This window comes from Hylobates moloch, unplaced genomic scaffold (genome assembly GCF_009828535.3).
Source record: "Hylobates moloch isolate HMO894 unplaced genomic scaffold, HMol_V3 SCAFFOLD_2, whole genome shotgun sequence".
Taxonomy (NCBI): domain Eukaryota; kingdom Metazoa; phylum Chordata; class Mammalia; order Primates; family Hylobatidae; genus Hylobates; species Hylobates moloch.
This window is the reverse complement of record NW_026652277.1, coordinates 127,090,460-127,109,755: the sequence shown is the minus strand read 5'-3', so window position 1 is coordinate 127,109,755 and position 19,296 is coordinate 127,090,460. Positions and strand designations below refer to the sequence as shown.

The 19,296-nt window shown below is 45.2% G+C and overlaps 1 protein-coding gene and 1 pseudogene across 1 annotated transcript in view; one reads left to right on the top strand and one right to left on the bottom strand.

Moving 5' to 3' along the window:
• Positions 1 to 19,296, bottom strand: part of LOC116476836 (coiled-coil domain-containing protein 162-like) — a 61,206-nt gene that overhangs the window by 13,313 nt on the left and 28,597 nt on the right. Inside the window, 7 exon segments of the mRNA XM_032167196.1 lie at positions 453 to 584; positions 832 to 885; positions 887 to 979; positions 3,244 to 3,410; positions 4,370 to 4,427; positions 5,302 to 5,451; positions 12,634 to 12,743. Coding sequence (XP_032023087.1) covers positions 453 to 584; positions 832 to 885; positions 887 to 979; positions 3,244 to 3,410; positions 4,370 to 4,427; positions 5,302 to 5,451; positions 12,634 to 12,743 — 764 coding nt within the window.
• Positions 13,807 to 14,601, top strand: LOC116470746 (large ribosomal subunit protein uL30-like 1; annotated as a pseudogene).

Genomic DNA, 19,296 nt, shown 5'->3' with positions numbered 1-19,296 from the left:
ACTTTCAGAAACAGGATGTGAAAGTTTCCAAATAGCTATCAATATGCGCTTTGGAGTCAATTTGCCTTAAAGCAGATTTCTCACTTATTATTTTGTGACTTCATTTTCCTCAGATAATCATGTATGAAACCCAAAGATATGCAGTATTTTGACAAAGCAGCCTCAAGCCCTTGGTGAAGCTTTTCCTCCATCTTTTCACTGCCCTCCCTTATGCTGAATTCTCTGATCTGTTCTTTCTTGCCCCTTTTGCTTCTGCCCCCTTTCTATTTCTCCTGAAGTTCTCACATGGCCTGTTCCCAGGAAAAATCGCCAACTGTCAGGTCCTTCAGGATGGTTGGGCCACCTGACACCAGTGCCACTCACAGCTACAGTGACACCATGGCAGCTGCAGCCATGGAGGCTTGGGATCAGCCATCCTGGGGACTGTCTGGGCCTCCCCCACCAGAGCTCACCTTTTCTGCCCTGCTTAGCTGGGCCTGGAAGCGTGCCTGCTGCACAGCCAGCCTCCAGCAGCCCAGGCTCCTCACTTTGCACACCAGGGTGGCCAGGCTGCAGTTGTCCTGCTCCAAGGCCCACAGCTGTTCCTGCTAAGAAGTCTCATTTTCAGGAAAGGCTGCCCCCAACATTTTCATAGGAAGGGCACAAACCCTAACATCAGAAACATGCATTCCAGAAGATGACACAATTGTGCAGTGCGTCCCTGTGCCCTCTTTACAATGCCTGATGCAATGCTTTCTCAGAGAAATCAGGCTGGAATGCTAACAGGGTGAATGGTGGAGTCAGATGCTAGGATGAAATGCTGATATCACATTGCTAAATGAAATCACATACTTTGGCTGGGTTTTCTTTCATTCCTTCATCAGGGCTGGCAGAGCCCCATTTTTTTCTTTAGGTCCTTCATATTGTCAATCCCTTCTGTTCTCACTTCACCGATGAGCTCACACACTTTCTGGATCAAATTAAGCTGATTCTCATCCAGCTTCTCTTGCAAATTGCAGAATCAAGTCAAGGAAGTAAAATGGATTTGGGTAGTGTGAAGGGCAGTTGAAGAAAAGCCATTTTGCCTTCTACAACTTAACTTTTGTAAGTAATTTCACATTAAGATATCACCTACTCAGACAATTATTCTGACATGTACTATAAGGAAGTCACACTTAGCGGCCCCCTGAGTGCTGTCTTTTATTCATAGGGCTTCATCATCTGGACACCAGCACATCTTAGATTGTGCCTTCCTTGTCAACACCAAGGCAAGCTGAGCCAGGAGGACAGTGGAAGGTCACACAGGTAGAAAACCTGCTGACCAAACTGCCCCTGGTAAGAGTTACTTGGGAAGCTGAACCAAAGATTTTTGCTGCTAGTTGACTCACAGCAGAATGTGACCAGACAAGACACTGCAGATGAGCCACTCCTGAGGAGCTCTGTTAAATATAGATAAAGTGGAGGAGGGAGTCAGGCTGGCTGCCTTCCTATTTAGGATCTAGCAGAAACCTCATTAGGAAATATTCCGTTCTGAATGGCTTCTGGCTAAATGGCTTGTGAGGAAACAGCTTGATCAATGGTAAGTACAACTGAAGACCCAGTGCTATGGACTGAATCGTGTCTTCCTCAGATTCATATGTTGAAACCCTAACCAGCAATGTGACAGCATCTAGAGAAAGGATCTTTAAGAGGTAATTAAGATTAAAATGAGGACATAAGGGTGAGGCTCTATTGCAATAAACTGTGGCCTTATAGGAAGAGGGAGAGAAAGAGACCTTTCTTTTTCTCCCTCTCTTCCATGTGAGGACAGTGAGAAGGCAGCCACCTGCAAGCCAGGAAGCATGCCCTCAGCCAGAAGCAGACCACGCTGGCACCCTGATCTCAGACTTCTGGCTTCCAGAACTGTGAGAAATACACTTTCTGTTGTTTAAGCTGTGCAGCCTATCATATTTTGTTATGGCAGCCTGAGCAGACTAAGACACCCAGTGTCTCTGGGGTGAGAGGTAGGGTAGGGGTGTCCTCTCACTTCTAAACCACTTCCCGGGAGAGGAAGGCAGGAGGAGGTTGCCCAGCTGGGAGCCATGGAGGGAAGCCTGGCTCTGGCCACACAACAGAAGCTTTAGCACTTCGTGGGACCCTGGAATATAACAGGGATTCCCTACTGTAGGAGGCTTGGTGGAACTACTTCAGCCTGGGAAACAGAGAGAATCTACTTTTTAACTGGGAATCTGGCAGAAGCTAAAAGGAACTTAAGACATTTCTCAACAATCTCACACCTGAAAGATGGCTTAGCAAATTCCAGCTGTCACTGTCTGCCCATCCTTCTCCTGCAGCACCAGACCTAATACATTTTGTGTTTGATCCCTTAATATGTGTAAGCATTTACACTGCAAGTAAGAGGAAATTCTCGCTGGAATGACCAGGCCAAGGTGAGTACTGGTGGAAGCTCCTGTTAACCCAACAACCCTCAGGGCCACTCTGCAATCCTGGGGAGAGACGCAAGGACCCAAATGGGGCTGGCTTTGGGGTGTATCCAATAGCAGGGAAGGGGACAGGGTTGGGGGAAGCTGTGGACTTGCAGGTGGTAGGTTGTACTGAAATTCACACCAGTGAGTCAGCTGGACCGGTCTCCCTGATGGCCCATTTTAGGAATGGGGCATCTATCTTACGGCTGCGCAAACATCAGATGAAAGCGATTGGCTTCCACAGTGCTGCGGGTGCACGCGCGCCCCATCACTTCTGCAATGGGTCTTTGCTGACACTGAATGTGAGAGTGAGGCTGGCAGGCATTTTGAGGGTTGGAAAAAATTGTGGAAGCTGATTCAAATTCTGAATGTGTCCAGGGAGTTCTCCAGAGGCACCTGCTGCTACCTACATAAGGTCTGGCCTGGCCCAGGCACTGTAGTCTGGAAAGTCACACTAACAGATAAAATGGTGGTAGAAACTGGGGAGGTGGGGGATTGGGGGGAGCAGAACACTCTCTCCTCCCAACAGCAATCAGACAGTGACAATGGCAACTGTCAACAGAGGGTAAAAAACAGACTTCTATATTATCCCCAAATTCAGTGTCTGTCGTGGTTAATGACAACCCATTGCTGACTCTCTTTCTGCAGTGAAAGCTTAGAGCTAGAAAATTCTTGGGCCTAAGAATCTCTTGTTACCACAAAGCCCATCATTCTGTCGTCGATCCCTGGGTGTGCAGCCACCATGGGAATCTGTTACACTCGGCTCCCCAATGGGTGGCCCAGACGTTCAACACGGGACACTTACTTTTATGTGTAAACAGGTCTCAAACAAAGCTCGGACTAATGCTTCGTATTCTTCTTGGACTTCTTTTCTAATCTACTTCTTGAGATTCAGATTCACCTCTTCCCAGTCTGTGAGTTGGGCTCTCAGAGCGGTGATTTCCATGCTCATATCATGACTGAGCTCTGCAATCCAGAAGCATGAGAAAGTGTGTGTGTGTGTTTAGGAGTTTCAAACTGCTACTACAAAATAGTTTCTTATAGATCAGTATTGAATTTCACTTCTATTTTAAACCTAAAGAAGAGAGTGAACATTCTGATGCATAAATGTGGGCAGAAGAATTTAAGGACAATTCAAAGGTCCCAGAAAAGTGCCAGGCACTGACTGGTGAATAAGTGACCCCAGAAAAGCCACTACATAGGCCCTTTTCAGTTAGAGAAAAATACTTCAACTGTCTTGGCCTCCATTTCCAAACTGGCCTCCCCTTGACACCTCAGCCCAAACATCCCTTTTCTTTTTTGGAATGCATTTTATTTTATTTATTTATTTATTTTGAGACAGAGTTTTGCCCTTGTTGCCCAGGCTGGAGCGATCTTGGCTCACCGCAACCTCCACCTCCTGGGTTCAGGCAATGCTCCTGCCTCAGCCTCCCAGGTAACTGGGATTACAGGCGTGCGCCACCACACTTGGCTAATTTTGTATTTTTAGTACAGACAGGGTTTCTCCATGTTGGTCAGGTTGGTCTGGAACTTCTGACCTCAGGTGATCTACCCACCTTGGCCTCCCAAAGTGCTGGGATTACAGGCGTGAGTCACCACGTCTGACCTGGAATGCACCTTAACTGGCATCAAAAGAAAACAAGCAACAACAACAAAACTCCCCAAAGTAACAACAAAAACAGAACAAAACAAAACCAGTACAAAATAACAAAAGCGACCAAAAAACTCAAGAAAAAAAAATGCACCCTAAGGAGGGTTGCTCACCAAAAGTGAAAGCACACTCCTTGGTGTTCCTGTAGTGGACCTTCACTGACGGGACTTCTATGGGTGACACAAGCAAATGACTCTAAGGCATCCCATAGCTGGCTAACCCTGAGAGAGTGGATGTGAGAAACGGAGAAGAGAAACTTTTAATAGGAAATGACCTACCTGGCCAGCACTGTCTTCAGGTGGACCCTGGCCTCTTTGTGTAGCATATAATTCCTGGGCAGGAGAAAGCAGTACACAACAAAACTCAAACATTTAGTCTTCCAACCATGGCTCAAGTCAGTACAGCACATTCCAAACACCTCCTATTTGTGTTAATGGAGCCCCATTTTGAGAACCTTAGGCTGTGCCTGGAGCTGAGACTGTGTGAGTTGCCCCACTGGACTTCAGGATGCCTAACACAGCCTCAAAAGACAATGACTTCCAGGTACCCACACTGATGCCATGAACTGAGTAATGGGGATAGGCCAAAACGGGGGTGGCTCCAAGGCTCATTGTTCATCATTTTAATGCTTCATTTGGTGTTTTGGCTAGTGGTTTAGATTTTTGAACTTTTCTAAGGTATAAACTAAAATCACACTAAACCTCTGATGCAATCTACCTTCACAATAGTGGGCAGCCCAGGGCAGGAGGACTGACTCTTCCATCCCACCAGTGGGCTCATATTTTAAGGAAGTCTCCAGTGAGACTGACCCATGACATGCTTCCTGAAGAGAGAGTTTACTCAAGGATCCTGGCTTCTTTCCCAGACCAGGAACAGCACATGGTGCCTTGTGTTTGCCGAGGGTGGAAAGGACAGCTATGCACTTTCCCCTGGAGGGCCAGCCCCTTTGTTGCTCACCTTTTGTATTCCCCACCAGACACCTCCCAAGCACATAACCTAGTGTGCAACTGAGAACACCAGAGCCCAAGGGAATGACTGAGCCAATGAGTAGAGAGATTTGAGGGTACCATTCACTCTCAGTTCTGGCATAAGAACCACTGTATGTATCCCAACCCCCTCAGTTTTACTCTTCTCTTCTGAGTGCCTCCTGAGCCTCCTTGCCCACGCCCATTCCCCACTGCAGTTCTCCTCTCTCTGGGAACCTACTTGCTCTTTCTGGCTGAGCCTCTGCCTAGCACGACGCAACACGTGCTCAGAGCACATGGAGTAGGTCTCAAAGTTGCTGCGTTCTCTTGCCATCACATCACAACCCAGGGAAAGGAGGCAGGCCTCAAGGTGATTTTTCCTGAAAGTGATCTGAAAGGAAAGAGGCATTCATTATTCACAGCCACTCCAGCAGTGCAGCCTCATCATGCCAGGGCCCCAGGCACTCTTTGCCTTGGCTCACAGACCCACTTTTGTTTCTCCTCTATATCCAACATGGGCTCTAGTCTTGCAAGCCTCTCTTTCAGGTCAGCTTTGAACATTTGTAGGGACACGAGGACAATGGAAGCCCACATAGCATGTGTCAAAACATTGAAAGGTTATAAATCAAACTAACAAACTATCAGAATGAAATGTTTAATTCTCCCACCTTGAAAAACAGACCTGAAAAATGACCTGGAAAGCCAGATTTGAATTTATTATTCCTGGACTACTCTTGAGTTTTTTTTTTTTTCAGAGGGGTCTCGCTCTGTCGCCCAGGCTGGAGTGCAGTGGTGTGATCTCAGCTTACTGCAGCCTTCGCCTCCCAAGTTCAAGCAATTCTTCCACCTCAGCCTCCCAAATAGCTGGGATTACAAGGGTGCACCACCACACCCAGCTAATTTTTGTATTTTTAGTAGAGATGGGGTTTCACCATGTTGGCCAGGCTTGTCTCAAACTTCTGACCTCAGGTGATCCAGCTGCCTCGGCCTCCCAAAGTGCTGGGATTACAGGCGTGAGAGTCACACGGCCGACTACTCTCAGTTCTATGCTGAAGTGTGGTGACCTGGGGAGGACTGGTCCCCAACCTATAGTTTACAGTGTGACCCCCTTCTCTTCCCAGCTCTGGCCTCACGTCATGCTGTGAGGTCTTCACATGCCTGTGAGTGGACATCCTAGCCTGCATGTCCAAACTCCATCCACATGCCCAGTCGCCCCTTGGCCACTTCCAGGCCAGGGGTGTGCACACTAGTGATGAGGTCCACTCTCACTCTGGGGAAGGTGATCCAGGAAGGAGGCGCATTCAGGCCAGGGACTCAGGGAATTCCAGGTCCCAGGTACTTAGAGCATGGTCTAAAATGAAGGCCAGGGCTCTGAGTGGATATGTCCCTGTGGCCCAGGGGATTTCTTACCTTGTGAGGAAGATCATGGCTGGAAAAAGGCCAGAGAGGGGCCCTCTGGTATATGGGGTATCTGGCAGGGGCTTCTCTTGCTCTGGTCTAAGGGCCACACAGCTCATTCTCTAGGCAATTCCACTCATTCCCTTTCTCCAGGAGACTGGGCATAGTTTTTGAATAGGTGGCAATTAAGGAACAGCCCAACCTTCCAAGGCAGGCTTAGATTTAGGTTCTGGAGAGAAATGGAAGCCAATATTTGGAAGGTAGGACAGACCTACCCAACTAGGACCTGCATATCTATGTGAGTGTGTTTGTCCCTCTGTGCATCAATGAGTGCATGTGTGTGTGTGTGTGTGTATCTATCTGCAGGGATGGGAGGGTGAGAAAGTTTATGGGGCCAAGTCTAAGACCCAGCCTACACTGTAATGTGAGTTTTATCTGTGACACTTCTGGGGTCAGGCCATCTCCCACTCCCTGGCCATCTGCCATTGAAGCCAGCCTGTCCTTTGAGCCTGGGGGATCCTCCTGGCTCTGATTTGCTTGTCCTGGAAGGCCCAGGGCACTGTCCTATCATTGCAACCCCAGTGCTCCACTGACCTCCAGGGAAAGCCCACCATGGGCTTGGCCAAGGTAAGTTATTGAGGTAAACTAGCAGAGATGGCAAATAGCAGTAAGACGAGCCCTGATGGAGGAGTGAGGACAGTGGCTCACTCGCTGCAGCTGGGGAAGGGAGACAGGATGCTATTTTGGAGGCAAGCTGACAGTATCTATGACAAGATTTTACATGCTTGTGACTTTTGACCTAGTAGCTCCTCTTCTAGGAATTTAGGGAATAAAAGTTATCCATGAAAATATATGTAAACAGATATTCTTTATATTTTTTCTAATAGAAAAGAAAAATGGAAATGACCTAAAATGCCTAACAGTGGAAATGAGTTGAATCCATCTGGCTCATAGACGTGATGAAATACTGAATGGCCACCATAAATGGACATATGTTTATTGATGAGGAAAGATCTTTATAACATATTGTCAAGTGAACAAAAAAGCATGCTATAAAAAAAGGTCATGCAGAATAATCTTATTTTGTAAAAAAAAAAAAAAAGTGTGTGTTAGTCCATTTTCATGCTGCTGAAAAAGACATACCTGAGAATGGGCAATTTACAAAAGAAAGAGGTTTAATGGACTTATAGTTCAACATGGCTGGGGAGGCCTCACAATCATGGTGGAAGGCAAGGAGGAGCAAGTCACGTCTTACATGGATGGCAGCAAAGAAAGAGAGCTTGTGCAGGGAAACTCCTGTTTTTAAAACCATTAAATCTTGTGAGACTCATTCACTATGGTAAGAACAGTGCAGTAAAAACCCGCTCCTATGATTCAATCACCTCCCACTGGGTTCTTCCCACAACATGTGGGAATTGTGGGAGTTACAGTTCAAGGTGAGATTTGGGTGGGGACACAGCCAACCTATATCAAAGTGCATGAATAGAAAAATGTTATAAATAAAGTTTGGAAGAAAATATGTCAAAATAATAATAGTGGAGGCTAGGCGCTGTTGCTCACATCTGTAATCCCAGCACTTTGGGAGGCCAAGGAGGGATTGCTTGAGGCCAGGAGTTTGAGATCAGCCTGGCCAACAAAGTGAGACCCCACCTTTACAAAAAAAAAAATACAAAAACTAGCTGGGCATGGTGGTGTGTGCCTGTAGTCCCAGCTTCCGGAGGCTGAGGTGGGAGGAGCACTTGAGCCCAGGAGTTTGAAGCTGCAGTGAGCTATGATCAGGCAACTGCACTCCAGCCTGGGTGACCTATCTCTTAAAAATAATAATAATAATAATGGTTATCAATGAGCACTAAGATTATGAGTGTATTTTCTACTACAATATAATCATAAAATGTACATAATTAAAATAATTATGTAAATATGTGTAAAAATAAAATGCATATAGTAATCTAAAGATAGTTGAGCTTTTTAAAAAGTCATCAACTATATCAGCTTGGCAGGATATGATCAAGATAGGGGCAATGAAGCAGCAGATGGAAACCTCTGCTCATACTGGATTTAATGAGCAGTGGACGGGCAGTGAGGGGCAGGAACTCAGTGTCTCCCACTCACACTCTAGGGCCCTCCTCAAGGGGCTGCATTAGTTGGTGGGGTGAGGGCAGGATGACCTGCCCGTTACCCTTCTTGCCCCACCCAGCCTCTGGAGAGCAAGCACCAGGACAGCCATGGTTTAGTTGCTGACACAAGGCAAAGAGAACTCAAGATTCTACCCCTGGACCTTGACCTCCTGGTGAAAGGGCAAGGCTACATGGGTTTGGTCATGACAAAGGAAGCACTTCCTGGTTTGACTGTAATGAAAGCCTGCAGCCATGAGAAGTCAAAAGACCCTACTGGAGTTCAGCAAGGTGTGGCCAGTGACCTCTTCTGGGCCCAGTGCTCTGAGCCAGCCACAGCAACTCAGTCTTTACTATCCTGGGCATCAGTGCCCAGACATGGGTGTGCCAACAGGGCATCAAACAGCTCTTATGCAGGGCAAACACTTCTCACAGTAATGCCACCACAGCCTCTGCAGATATAGGATCCCAAACCCACAGAAATGCACAACTGGACCACAGTGGCCCTCTGCCATGCCCTCTGAGCCAACATGATGTTTTACCCGGCCAGCAGGAGGAGTCTATGGTGAGTCTGTATAACATCAAAGAGGTGGGAAAGGTAGGACTCTCCTTGAGCGTCTCCAGAGGCCAGATAAGTTCTGTTGCTTCCATCTCTCAGGGCTCTACTGAGGCCTCAAGAGATTGAGCTGAAAGAGCAGCTCAAGGGGAGAGAGGCTGGAAGCAGGGAGAGGGAGAAGGGTGCAGGCAGAGTGCCTGCAGGGGACATGGGACAGGGAACATGTCTGAGGAGGGGCAGACAGGAAGCAGTGAGTGGCCAGTGAGGGAGGGGTGCAGGGAGGTTCTCAGGCTCTCAGCAGCCCCTCTCTCCAGGTGAGCTTTGGTCTTGCACCCTGTGCACTCAGCCTTCTGGAAGCAGCATATGAAGCAGCCGGTGTGGCTTCCATGGGCTCAGCCTTCTCTGGGCTCTCGGAGCAATTTATTTCCTAAAACTTGCTCTGCAACCTACCCCTGCCTGCCTGAGTCAGCTATGCTTGTGTCAAAATGCAGCGTGAGTGGGTACCATTGGCCAGTTTCTTCTCCAAGACCCTGGCTGGCATAAGAGCTGCAGACTAAGATTATTGGCCCAGTTCTGCCCAATAAGCAGCACTGCCTTCCACTGGGTTGTTCTGTCACCATCATTCAAACCTGAACCATGATGGATGGCACTGGGTGGAAGAGCAGCAGATTACCCCAGGGATTCTTCAAGAGAACCAGCCTGGGGTGAAGCATGGCAAGCACTGGGCCTTGTTATGGCCAAAGTCTAGCCCTGAGGCCTGCCAGCAGCAATTGAGTTTCTGTGGTTTGCTTCATCTTGGAATCCCTTGTAACAATTTGTTTAGTATCAGGCACACACGAGGTATTTTGAGGATGTTTCTAAAACACCCACCTCTGCTGACAAAACACGTCAGTGGGCTGGGGAGCAGTGGCTCACACCTGTAATCCCAACACTCTGGGAAGCCAAGGCAGGCAGATCACTGGAAGTCAGGAGTTCAAGACCAGCCTGGGCAACATGGCGAAACCCTGTCTCTACTAAAAATACAAAAATTAGCCAGATGTGGTGGCATGTGCCTGTAATCCCAGCTACTTGGGAGGCTGAAGCAGGAGCATCACTTGAACACAGGAGGTAGAGGTTGCAGTGAGCCAAGATTGCACATCTCCATGATGGAGACGGGGTAGCTGGAGGAGTAAGTTCCCTGTCACTGCAGATGATCTAGAAGAGGCTAGAAGCCTACCAGGCATAGACTTTGGAGGGGCTGGAGCATCCTGAGGACCCCGACTTCAAGACACTGGCAGGCTGACACCAGCCTCTTCAAGTGTGCCCAGAGTGTGGGGTGTACCTGATATGGGTTTGCTTTGCCTACTGACATTCATGCTTCTTTCCCACAAGACCTCATTGTTGGGGTGAAGCATATAGATAAGAAATGAGAAGGACTTGAGTCACAAAACTGTTGTTTTTGTTGTGTTAAACATAAAATTTGTCACTATACCATTTTCAAAGGTACAGTTCAATGGCATTAGGTATATTCGCGTTGCTGTGCAGCTATCACCACCATCCACCGCTAGAACTCTTCATCTTGTAAAACAAAAACCCCGTACCCGATAAACAATAATTACCTATTCTTTCCTCTTGTCCCCTGGCAACCACCATCCTTTCTGTCTCTCTGAATTTGGCTACTCTAGGTACCTCATAAAAGTTGAGTCATAGCATATTTGTGCTTTTGTGACTGGCATATTTCGCTTAGCAATAATGTCTGCAAGGTTCATCCTCATTGTAGCATGTATCAGAATTTCTGTTTTTTTTTTTTTTTTTTTTTTTTGAGATGGAGTCTCACCCTGTCACCCAGGCTGGAGTGCCATGGCACAATCTCGGCTCACTGCAACTTCCACCTCCTAGGTTGAAGCGATTTTCCTGCCTCAGCCTCCCAAATAGCTGGGACTACAGGTGCGTGCCACCACACCCGGCTAATGTTTGCATTTTTAGTAGAGATGGGGTTTCACCATGTTGGCTAGGCTAGTCTCGAACTCCTGGCCTCAAGTGATCTGCCCATCTCGGCCTCCCAAAGTGCTGGGATTACAGGCATGAGCCACCACATCAGGCCAGAATTTCCTTCCTTTATAAGGTGAGCCACAAAATTTTTCCATCCATTTTTCTGATATGCCCCACCCTAACCACTTCCTTATCTCAAGGATGGAAAACTACTTCACCCACTCAGAGTACCCAGTACCATGTTTGTTTATGATTGAAAGCTTAAACTAATACATGTAAGTCATCAAGTTCTGAGGAAAAATGTATCCCCAACCAAGCTTGTGAATTGTCTACCTCATAAGAACTGAGATGTATATTATAAAATAAGGGAGAACATTTGAAGAACTTGGAAAAATGTAAATTTGGAGAAGACATTTAAAAAAATGAAGTATGTTTTGCCAAGTCAAATTTCTTTAAATGGCTGAGTTTCAAAGGAAACTGGATTCACAGTTACCCAGAAGCACTTGTTAACACTCCTCAAAACTCTGTTATGGTCAAATATCTACGTCTACTCTCTTATCCTGCCTGTTCAGTGGGTTGCTTTGATTTAGCAAGGCACTTCCTGCCAAGAATAAACATGTTTCAAAACTCCAAGGACTGTGTATATGCGTGTGTGTATGTATTAAATGTATATTATTATTTAATATAATATATAGAGTTGTCATGGATTCGAATATTTTTTCTGGAAGGACACACACAGATTGCTGAAGCTGGCTTCCTTTGCAGAGGAAGCTGGAGATGGTGGCATGGGGACGGGTGAAAATGCTAGCTTTCTGTGCTATTGGCTTTTTTTCATATGCTACATTTTAATGTTTCCTAGGTAACAGCATTATAGGCTATTTTGGTTTTCCTCATTTAGGCTTTCCATACTAACAAATCAACAACAGAATATGTTGCTAAAAATCAACTCATTCATAAACAAACTCCAAGGTTACTTTAAAAAAATGACCAAATTTGAAATTTGCCAACACATATATTCTAATTACTCAGATCTTTAGTGGAAATCAATTTTTTTCCAAAATTAAAAATTAATGATTACAGCTGAGCATGGTGGCTCATACCTGTAATCCCAGCACTTTAGTAGGCCAAGGCAGGTGGGTCACCTGAGGTCAGGAGTTTGAGACCAGTCTGGCCAACTTGGTGAAACCCCCTCTCTACTAAAAATACACAAAAATTAGCTGGGTGTGGTGGCACATGCCTGTGGTCCTAGCTACTCAGGGGGCTGAGGGAGGAGAATCGCTTGAACCCGGGTGGCGGAGGTTGCAGTGAGCCGAGATCGTGCCACTACACTCAAGTCTGGGAGACTCCGTTTCAAAAAAAAAAAAAAAAGGAAAAAAACAATTAACAATTGCTCTATTTTGGGCTTAGCCTCAGTATTCATATAATCATTCTTAGGGAATAAGGGAAGCATTAGGAGATCCATTAAATGAGAAAGTTTTCCTTGTTTGGGATGATGTTATAAAAACCAACAGAATGACTAATTTTCAATACATACCTCTACTCCATCATCCTGATAATTCTGCATTAATCTCTGTATAAATTTTTCAACTATTTGTGGTCTTGAGACTGAAAAATTTTCTTTCATGACTTGGTGTTTCCAGAGATCTAGGGGGAAAAACATACCGGCACTAGTACCACAAAACATTGTGCTGTCATTAATGGCTATAAAATGGCAACTCTCTGAGACAGAACATGGGACACAATAAGCTATTTCCAAACTCAGCTGCCCCTTGATACATGCAGGGGACTGGAGACTGTTCCCAGGAACACCCTTGGATCCTGAATCCATGCATATTCAAATCCTGCAGTCAGCCCTGGGGGGCTCGTGGATACAAATATCTGCCCTCTGCACACGTGTTTTTCACATCCTGAATGCTGTATTTTCTATCCTCATCTGGTTGAAAAAAATCTGTGTATCAGTGGACCTGCACAGTTCAAACCATGTTGTTCAAAGGTCAACTGTATGCAAAAACTAGTGGGGGCTGGGCAACTGGGGATCCAGGACCCTCTGGACATGGGAACTAGGAAGATCTCTAACCTGACTCCTAATGCAAAGATTTGGAAGAACACCTATGAAATCCAGGGAATATTCCATTACCATAACTAAAAACCGCAAATCAAATATTAGTATTAATCCTACATTATGTTTGTTTTTATTAAGGCCTTCTATGTATCTGCCAATTACTTTGGTCTAAAACAATGATCAGAAATAAATGAAGAGCTATTACATTTATCTGCTTAAGTTCCTAGTGCTAGAGGGCAAAATTAACTTGAATATATAGTGATAAAAAAGGAGAGGAAATTCAGAAGAGAGAAGATAGAGTTACAGATTAGAAATGTTGACAGACTGAACTTTAGCTCCAAGATTGAAGCAGCAATATGGCTGACACAGATGGGATGAGGCATATGCAAAGTTCACTTGAGGCCAGGAGTTCAGACCAGCCTGGGCAACATAGTGAGACCCCATCTCCACAAAACATTTAAAATAGACAGGCGTGGTGATGCATGCCTATAGTCCTAGCTACTTGGGAGGCTGAGGTGGGAGAATCCCTTGAGCCCACAAGGTCAAGGCTACAGTGAACCATGATTACATCGCTGCACTGTAGGCTGGGAAACAGGTTGAGATCCTCGCTCTAAAAAAAAAAATTTAAAGGGGTTGCGCGTGATCAGTAGCTGCAACACTAGAAAGATGGCAGAGTAAGAGCAAAGAAAAATCCCTTTGGTTCCAGAAAATCTCCTGAAAAAGAGGAAGGCTTATCAAGCCCTCAAAGCCACCCAGGCAAAGCAGGCACTTTTAGCAAAGAAGGAGCGGAGGAAAGGAAAAGGGCTCAGGTTTAAATGACTGGAATCATTCCTACATGGTTCCTGGCGGCAGAAATGTGACAAGGTGCATCTCAGATGACTAGAAGTGAAACCTCACACCTTGGAATTGCCAGATAAACATTCCTTGGCCTTTGTTGAATGCATTGAAAGGATTAATGGTGTGAGTTTACTGGTGCGGTGTGAGTTTACTGGTGCAGAGAACCATTGCAACACTTCACCTAAAGAAAATTTTTAGTTGTGTCTTTGTAAAAGTAACCCCTCAGAACCTAAAAATGCTGTGTATAGTGGAACCTTATGTTACCTGGGGATTTCCAAATCTGAAGTCTGTCCGGGAACTCATTTTGAAACGTGGACAATCCGAGGTCAAGAATAAGACCATCCCTCTGACAGACAACACAGTGATTGAGGAGCACCTGGGGAAGTTTGGCGTCATTTGCTTGGAAGACCTCATTCATGAAATTGCCTCCCCAGGGAAGCATTTCCAGGAGATGTCATGGTTCTTACACCCTTTCCACCTCTCAGTGGCCTGTCATGCTACCAAAAATAGAGTGGGCTTCCTCAAGGAGATGGGCACACCTGGCTATCGGGGTGAATGCATCAATCAGCTTATCCGCCAGCTGAACTAGACCCAGGTGCCAAACTGCAGTAAAGTTTTGTCAATGAAGTGGAAGCATGTGTTTTTGTTTTTTTGGGAATTTTTACCAAGTATCTTCAGAGAAGATTATTTCCTGCTTTATCTTCAAAAACTGGAAAGGAAGCGCCAAAGAAAAGACAGTAGCTGGCTGGGCACGGTGGCTCATGCCTATAATTCCAACATTTTGGGAGACTGAGGCAGGCAGATCACCTGAGGTCAGGAGTTCAAGATCAGCCTGACCAACATGGAGAAACCCTGTCTCTACTAAAAATACAAAAATTAGCCGGGCATGATGGTACACACCTGTAATCCCAGCTACTCCGGAGGCTGAGGCAGGAAAATTGCTTGAACCTGGGAGGCGAAGGTTGCAGTGAGTCAAGATTGCGCCATTGCCCTCCATCCTGGGCAACAAGAGCAAAACTCCGTCTCAAAAAACAAAACAAAACAAAACAAAACAAAAAACAACCCAAAAAACAAAAGATAGTAGCTTATGTTCATGGCAAGCACCTCTCATCACAATCCAGTTCCAAGAAAAAATGTTAGTGTTTTCTACATTGGCTGCTGCCCCATCTGAAATCAGCACATTCCATGGAGGAAGGCGTCCTTCTTTGCTGCATTGTCTATCCCAGGGTTTAATGTTGGTAAATGAGTAACTCTAGCTTCCGTACAAGGCTCCCTAAGACTCCTGTAGCACTCGGCCAAGCCCAGGGACATAATTGAATCTAGAGATTCCTGGGGCCTTGTTTTGAAAAAGACTTGAAATACACATAGGAAGAAAGGCACAAAAATAAATGTTCACTTCTCTCTGCAATGAAAAAGATAAATAAAATTGAAAAAATATAAAAATTAAAAAAAAAATAACCAGAGTTATTCAGAGGAACATTGGTTATAGCAGCAAAAGCTTGGAAGCACACAAGTGTCCACCCTTCAGGGCGTACTTAAAAGTATGGCATATCTTTCCAGTGAAATAGAATGCAGCCGTAAAAAAAAGAAAAATTCTCCATATACTGTTACGAAAACAAGCACAGATTGTTAAATGAAAAAGGCAAGGTGCAGAACAGTGGCCATAAAATGCCACATTTTATAAGAGAGATAACTACAATGATAATAAAGGGGGAGGATATCCCCTCAAGCCTACTAGGATTACTACCCCAGAAACTCCCCTTTCTTCTCTATCATCGTTTCTCCCCTCTTTCCTGGATCACTCACAATAGTACACGTTATTTCTCCCATCTCATAAAAACCTTTCTCTTGACCCCACTTCACCCATCAGCTATTGCCTCATTTCTTTGTACCCTTTTGTAGCAAAACTCCCAGAAAGAGAAGTCTATACTTAAACTGCCTTTGACGTCTTACAAATTCTCTTAACCCCACTTACCTGGTTTTCGCCTCCACCACTGCACTGAAACTGATTTTGTCACGAACACCAGTGATCTTCACGTGGCTAAAGCCAGTGGTTTTACTCAACTACCAGCAGCATTTCACACAATTTGTCGCTTCCTCCTGCTTGAGAAATCTCCTTCACTAGGCATTGGGACACTGCGGTGCCCTAGTTTTCCTAACTCAACGTTTGTTCTTTATATTCCTTCTAGATGTCTTTGCTATTTCTCCTCCCCCACCACCCCCAGCTGTTAACATTAGAGTGTCCCAGGGCTCAGCCGTGGTCCACCTCCTCACTTCTATATATATTCACTCCCTTGGCGTTTTCATCTCGTCTCACAGCTAAATACCATTCATATCCTGACAACTCCCAAATTTAGATCCAATACTCACTTGGCATGTCTTCTTGGATGTCTAAAAGGCATTTAAAACTTAATTTGTGCATAATCAAATTCCCAATCTTCCTTCCCTAACTTGCTTCACAGTTTTCCTCTCAGCTGATAGAAATTCTATCTTCCCAACTGAAAACGCTGGAGTCATAATTGGTTCTTCTTTCTCACACACCTAACAATACTCAACCCATTAGTGCCTACTTCACAATAAGCCCAGAGTCTGACCACTCACTATTTCCACTGCTCCCAGCTTTGAGCCACCATCACTCCTTTCTTCAGTTATTGCAATAACCTCCACACCAGCTTCTTTCTACTTTCACCCTTTCTTCCTTCACAGCCTATTCTCCACACCTTAGCCAGAGAGATTCTGTCAAAATATAAGCCAGATCATGACGCTCAAAATCTGAGACTTGGTCCCCACTGCATTTGGAGCAAACAAAAAAGCCTCAAAAGGCCTTGCATGGTCTGCCCCCCTTCCCCCTCCCTCTCTGACTTCAACGCTTACTGCTTTCTGTCCCTCACGGTCTCCACTCCAGCCACACTTAGGTCCTTGCTATTCTTTGAATATAGTAGGCATGCTCTGCGTAGGGCCTTTGTATGACTTGTTCCTTTTCTGGAATGCTCTTCACTTAGATACCCTCATAGCTCAATACCTCACCTTATTTCAAACTTTTGCTCAAAACATCACTCACTCAGTGAGGTCTACCCTAATAACCCTATTTAAAATTGCAATGAGCCCCCTCCAAACCTCCGCAACACCACCCTTCCTTACTCCATTATTTTCTCTTTTCTTATGTTATCGCTTGTTGTCTGCCCCTTCCTAGACTATAAACTCAATGAAAGGAAGAATATATTCCTAAAGTATTTCCTAAAATATAGTAGCCTAGGACATGGAATAGTTCCTGTAATGAAAGAATGTAAATATTTATTGAATAGTTATTGAATGAAAGAATGAATATATGCACAAAGCAGCACTGAAAGGACATACAGAAAACTAATGAAAGTGGTTACATACAGGTGGCAGACTAGGGTGCAAGGGGGTTCATGGTGACAACAAGACTCTAAATGTATATTTTTCATCATTTTGAATTTGGAACCATGTGCATATATTATCTGTTAAAAATAAGATACTTAAAAATAACATGACAGTGGTGGAACGATGTGAGAATGTCAACACTGCTTGACTTCCATCCACATGGAAGAGCAAAAGCACATGTGCGTGTTAATTATATTGGTAAGAACTGGCTGGATAGTGCCTACCTCCTCGTGGTGGTCCCAGGGGAATACTGAAGGGAAGCGATCTATGGAGTTGGACTGAGGAGCCAGGCTCCACCTCGCTCCATTTTCTGTTAATGGGGGGTGCTGGTCATCAGCAGGGACACCTGCCAGCCTGCTCCCGCCCCAGCTGTTTCTAATTTCAGATGAGCCTTCCTACGTGCACACTCAATTTACTGACAGGAGGCTCAGTGCTCCCAAGACAAAATACCTAGCACAGTCCCCCCAGAAATGTGGGCACAACAGAGCCAGAGCCTTTGGTATTTGTACTTATGCTATTTACTGCCAAGTCCTGGTTTTGAAAATGGGATTCTATGTTTCTTCAACAATTGACTACTTTCCATAATAAACATATAAATCTGTTTTTGCTTTTCCTTTAGGAAATAAAGGCCAGAAGACACATCGCCACTGTCCCAGTACAGCTGAAATGGAAAATCCAAGAGTTAATGTGCCCAGCAATTCACACTTCTTAAGATGTTTAAGGCTTTTTAAACGTCTAAGCTATGACAAGACAGGGCTCATGTGTATTTCACATGAGAAGTTGGATATCTTTTCCAAGGTACTGTTGTGGCGGGTCTCCAGCTCACAGATAAGCCTGGTGAGGGACCACATCTGTTGCACACTTCTAGTATGGGGACCCTCACCTGGCAGATGTCCAGTGAGCTGGTTTGGGGTTTAGCTCTGCACTCAGCTGAAGGGAAAACTTAACAGAGCGCTGGGCCGCACTCTCTCCTTGCTCGTGAATTCAGGTTCAGACATGCATTTGCATCTGCAGGCAGGAGTCAGGGAGCCAGGAAAAGCAGAATCCATCCAAAAGAAACAATTCCTGGCAAAGGGGAGTTGGCTGTCTCCAAATGGGTCTCATTTTCAGTGTGTGTTTGGTCATGGCTTCTTTAAGAGGAGGCAGCAGTTTTTGACAGAAACATGGAAGTAGGAAGGAGACAGCACACTGGGGGTTAAGTTAGGACTCCATTTTCTCCTCTCACTCTGTTCCAGGTCATTTGACTAGAGGAAACTTTGACTTCCTGTTAGCCAAACCACTTCCCCTCTCTCCTTCTCTGCACACCACCCCCCAGCCTCCTCCCTCTAGGAAGGACATCTTGGCTGGGTAACATTCCACTTCCCTAACACAACCACTAGCTTTTGGTGCCTCAGTGGTTCCTGGGTCCCAAACCAAGGCAGAACTGAAACTTGAAGACATACAACTGCCAATCAAGGCTGTTCTCCCAACCAGCTGGGGCACCCCAATAAGTGGGTAGGTTGAAAGCCTTATTGCAGAGTATGCATGCATCTTGTACTCTTGTGATTTTCAAACTGCTCCCCAGAACACTAATTCTTCGTGTTGATAATAAATGTTTCCAAGGAGAGAAAAAGTTTCTATGGTCAAATAAATAAAGAAGTAAATAAAATTTAAAAAAAACATTGCATATTTTCTCTCCTTTGGAGATACACAGTGCACAGTTGGATAGTAAAGGCTCTCGAGTAGAGGAAACTGTTTAATATTATTTATCCTGAGTTTCCCAAACTTATTTTGAACAAAAGACAAATGAACAAAACCCTTCTCCACCGACCCTGAAAAACATGGTAGAAATCCTCCTATCCAATGCAATCAAGACTAAGAGTTAGTTGGTTAGTTAAAAAAAAAAAAAAAAAA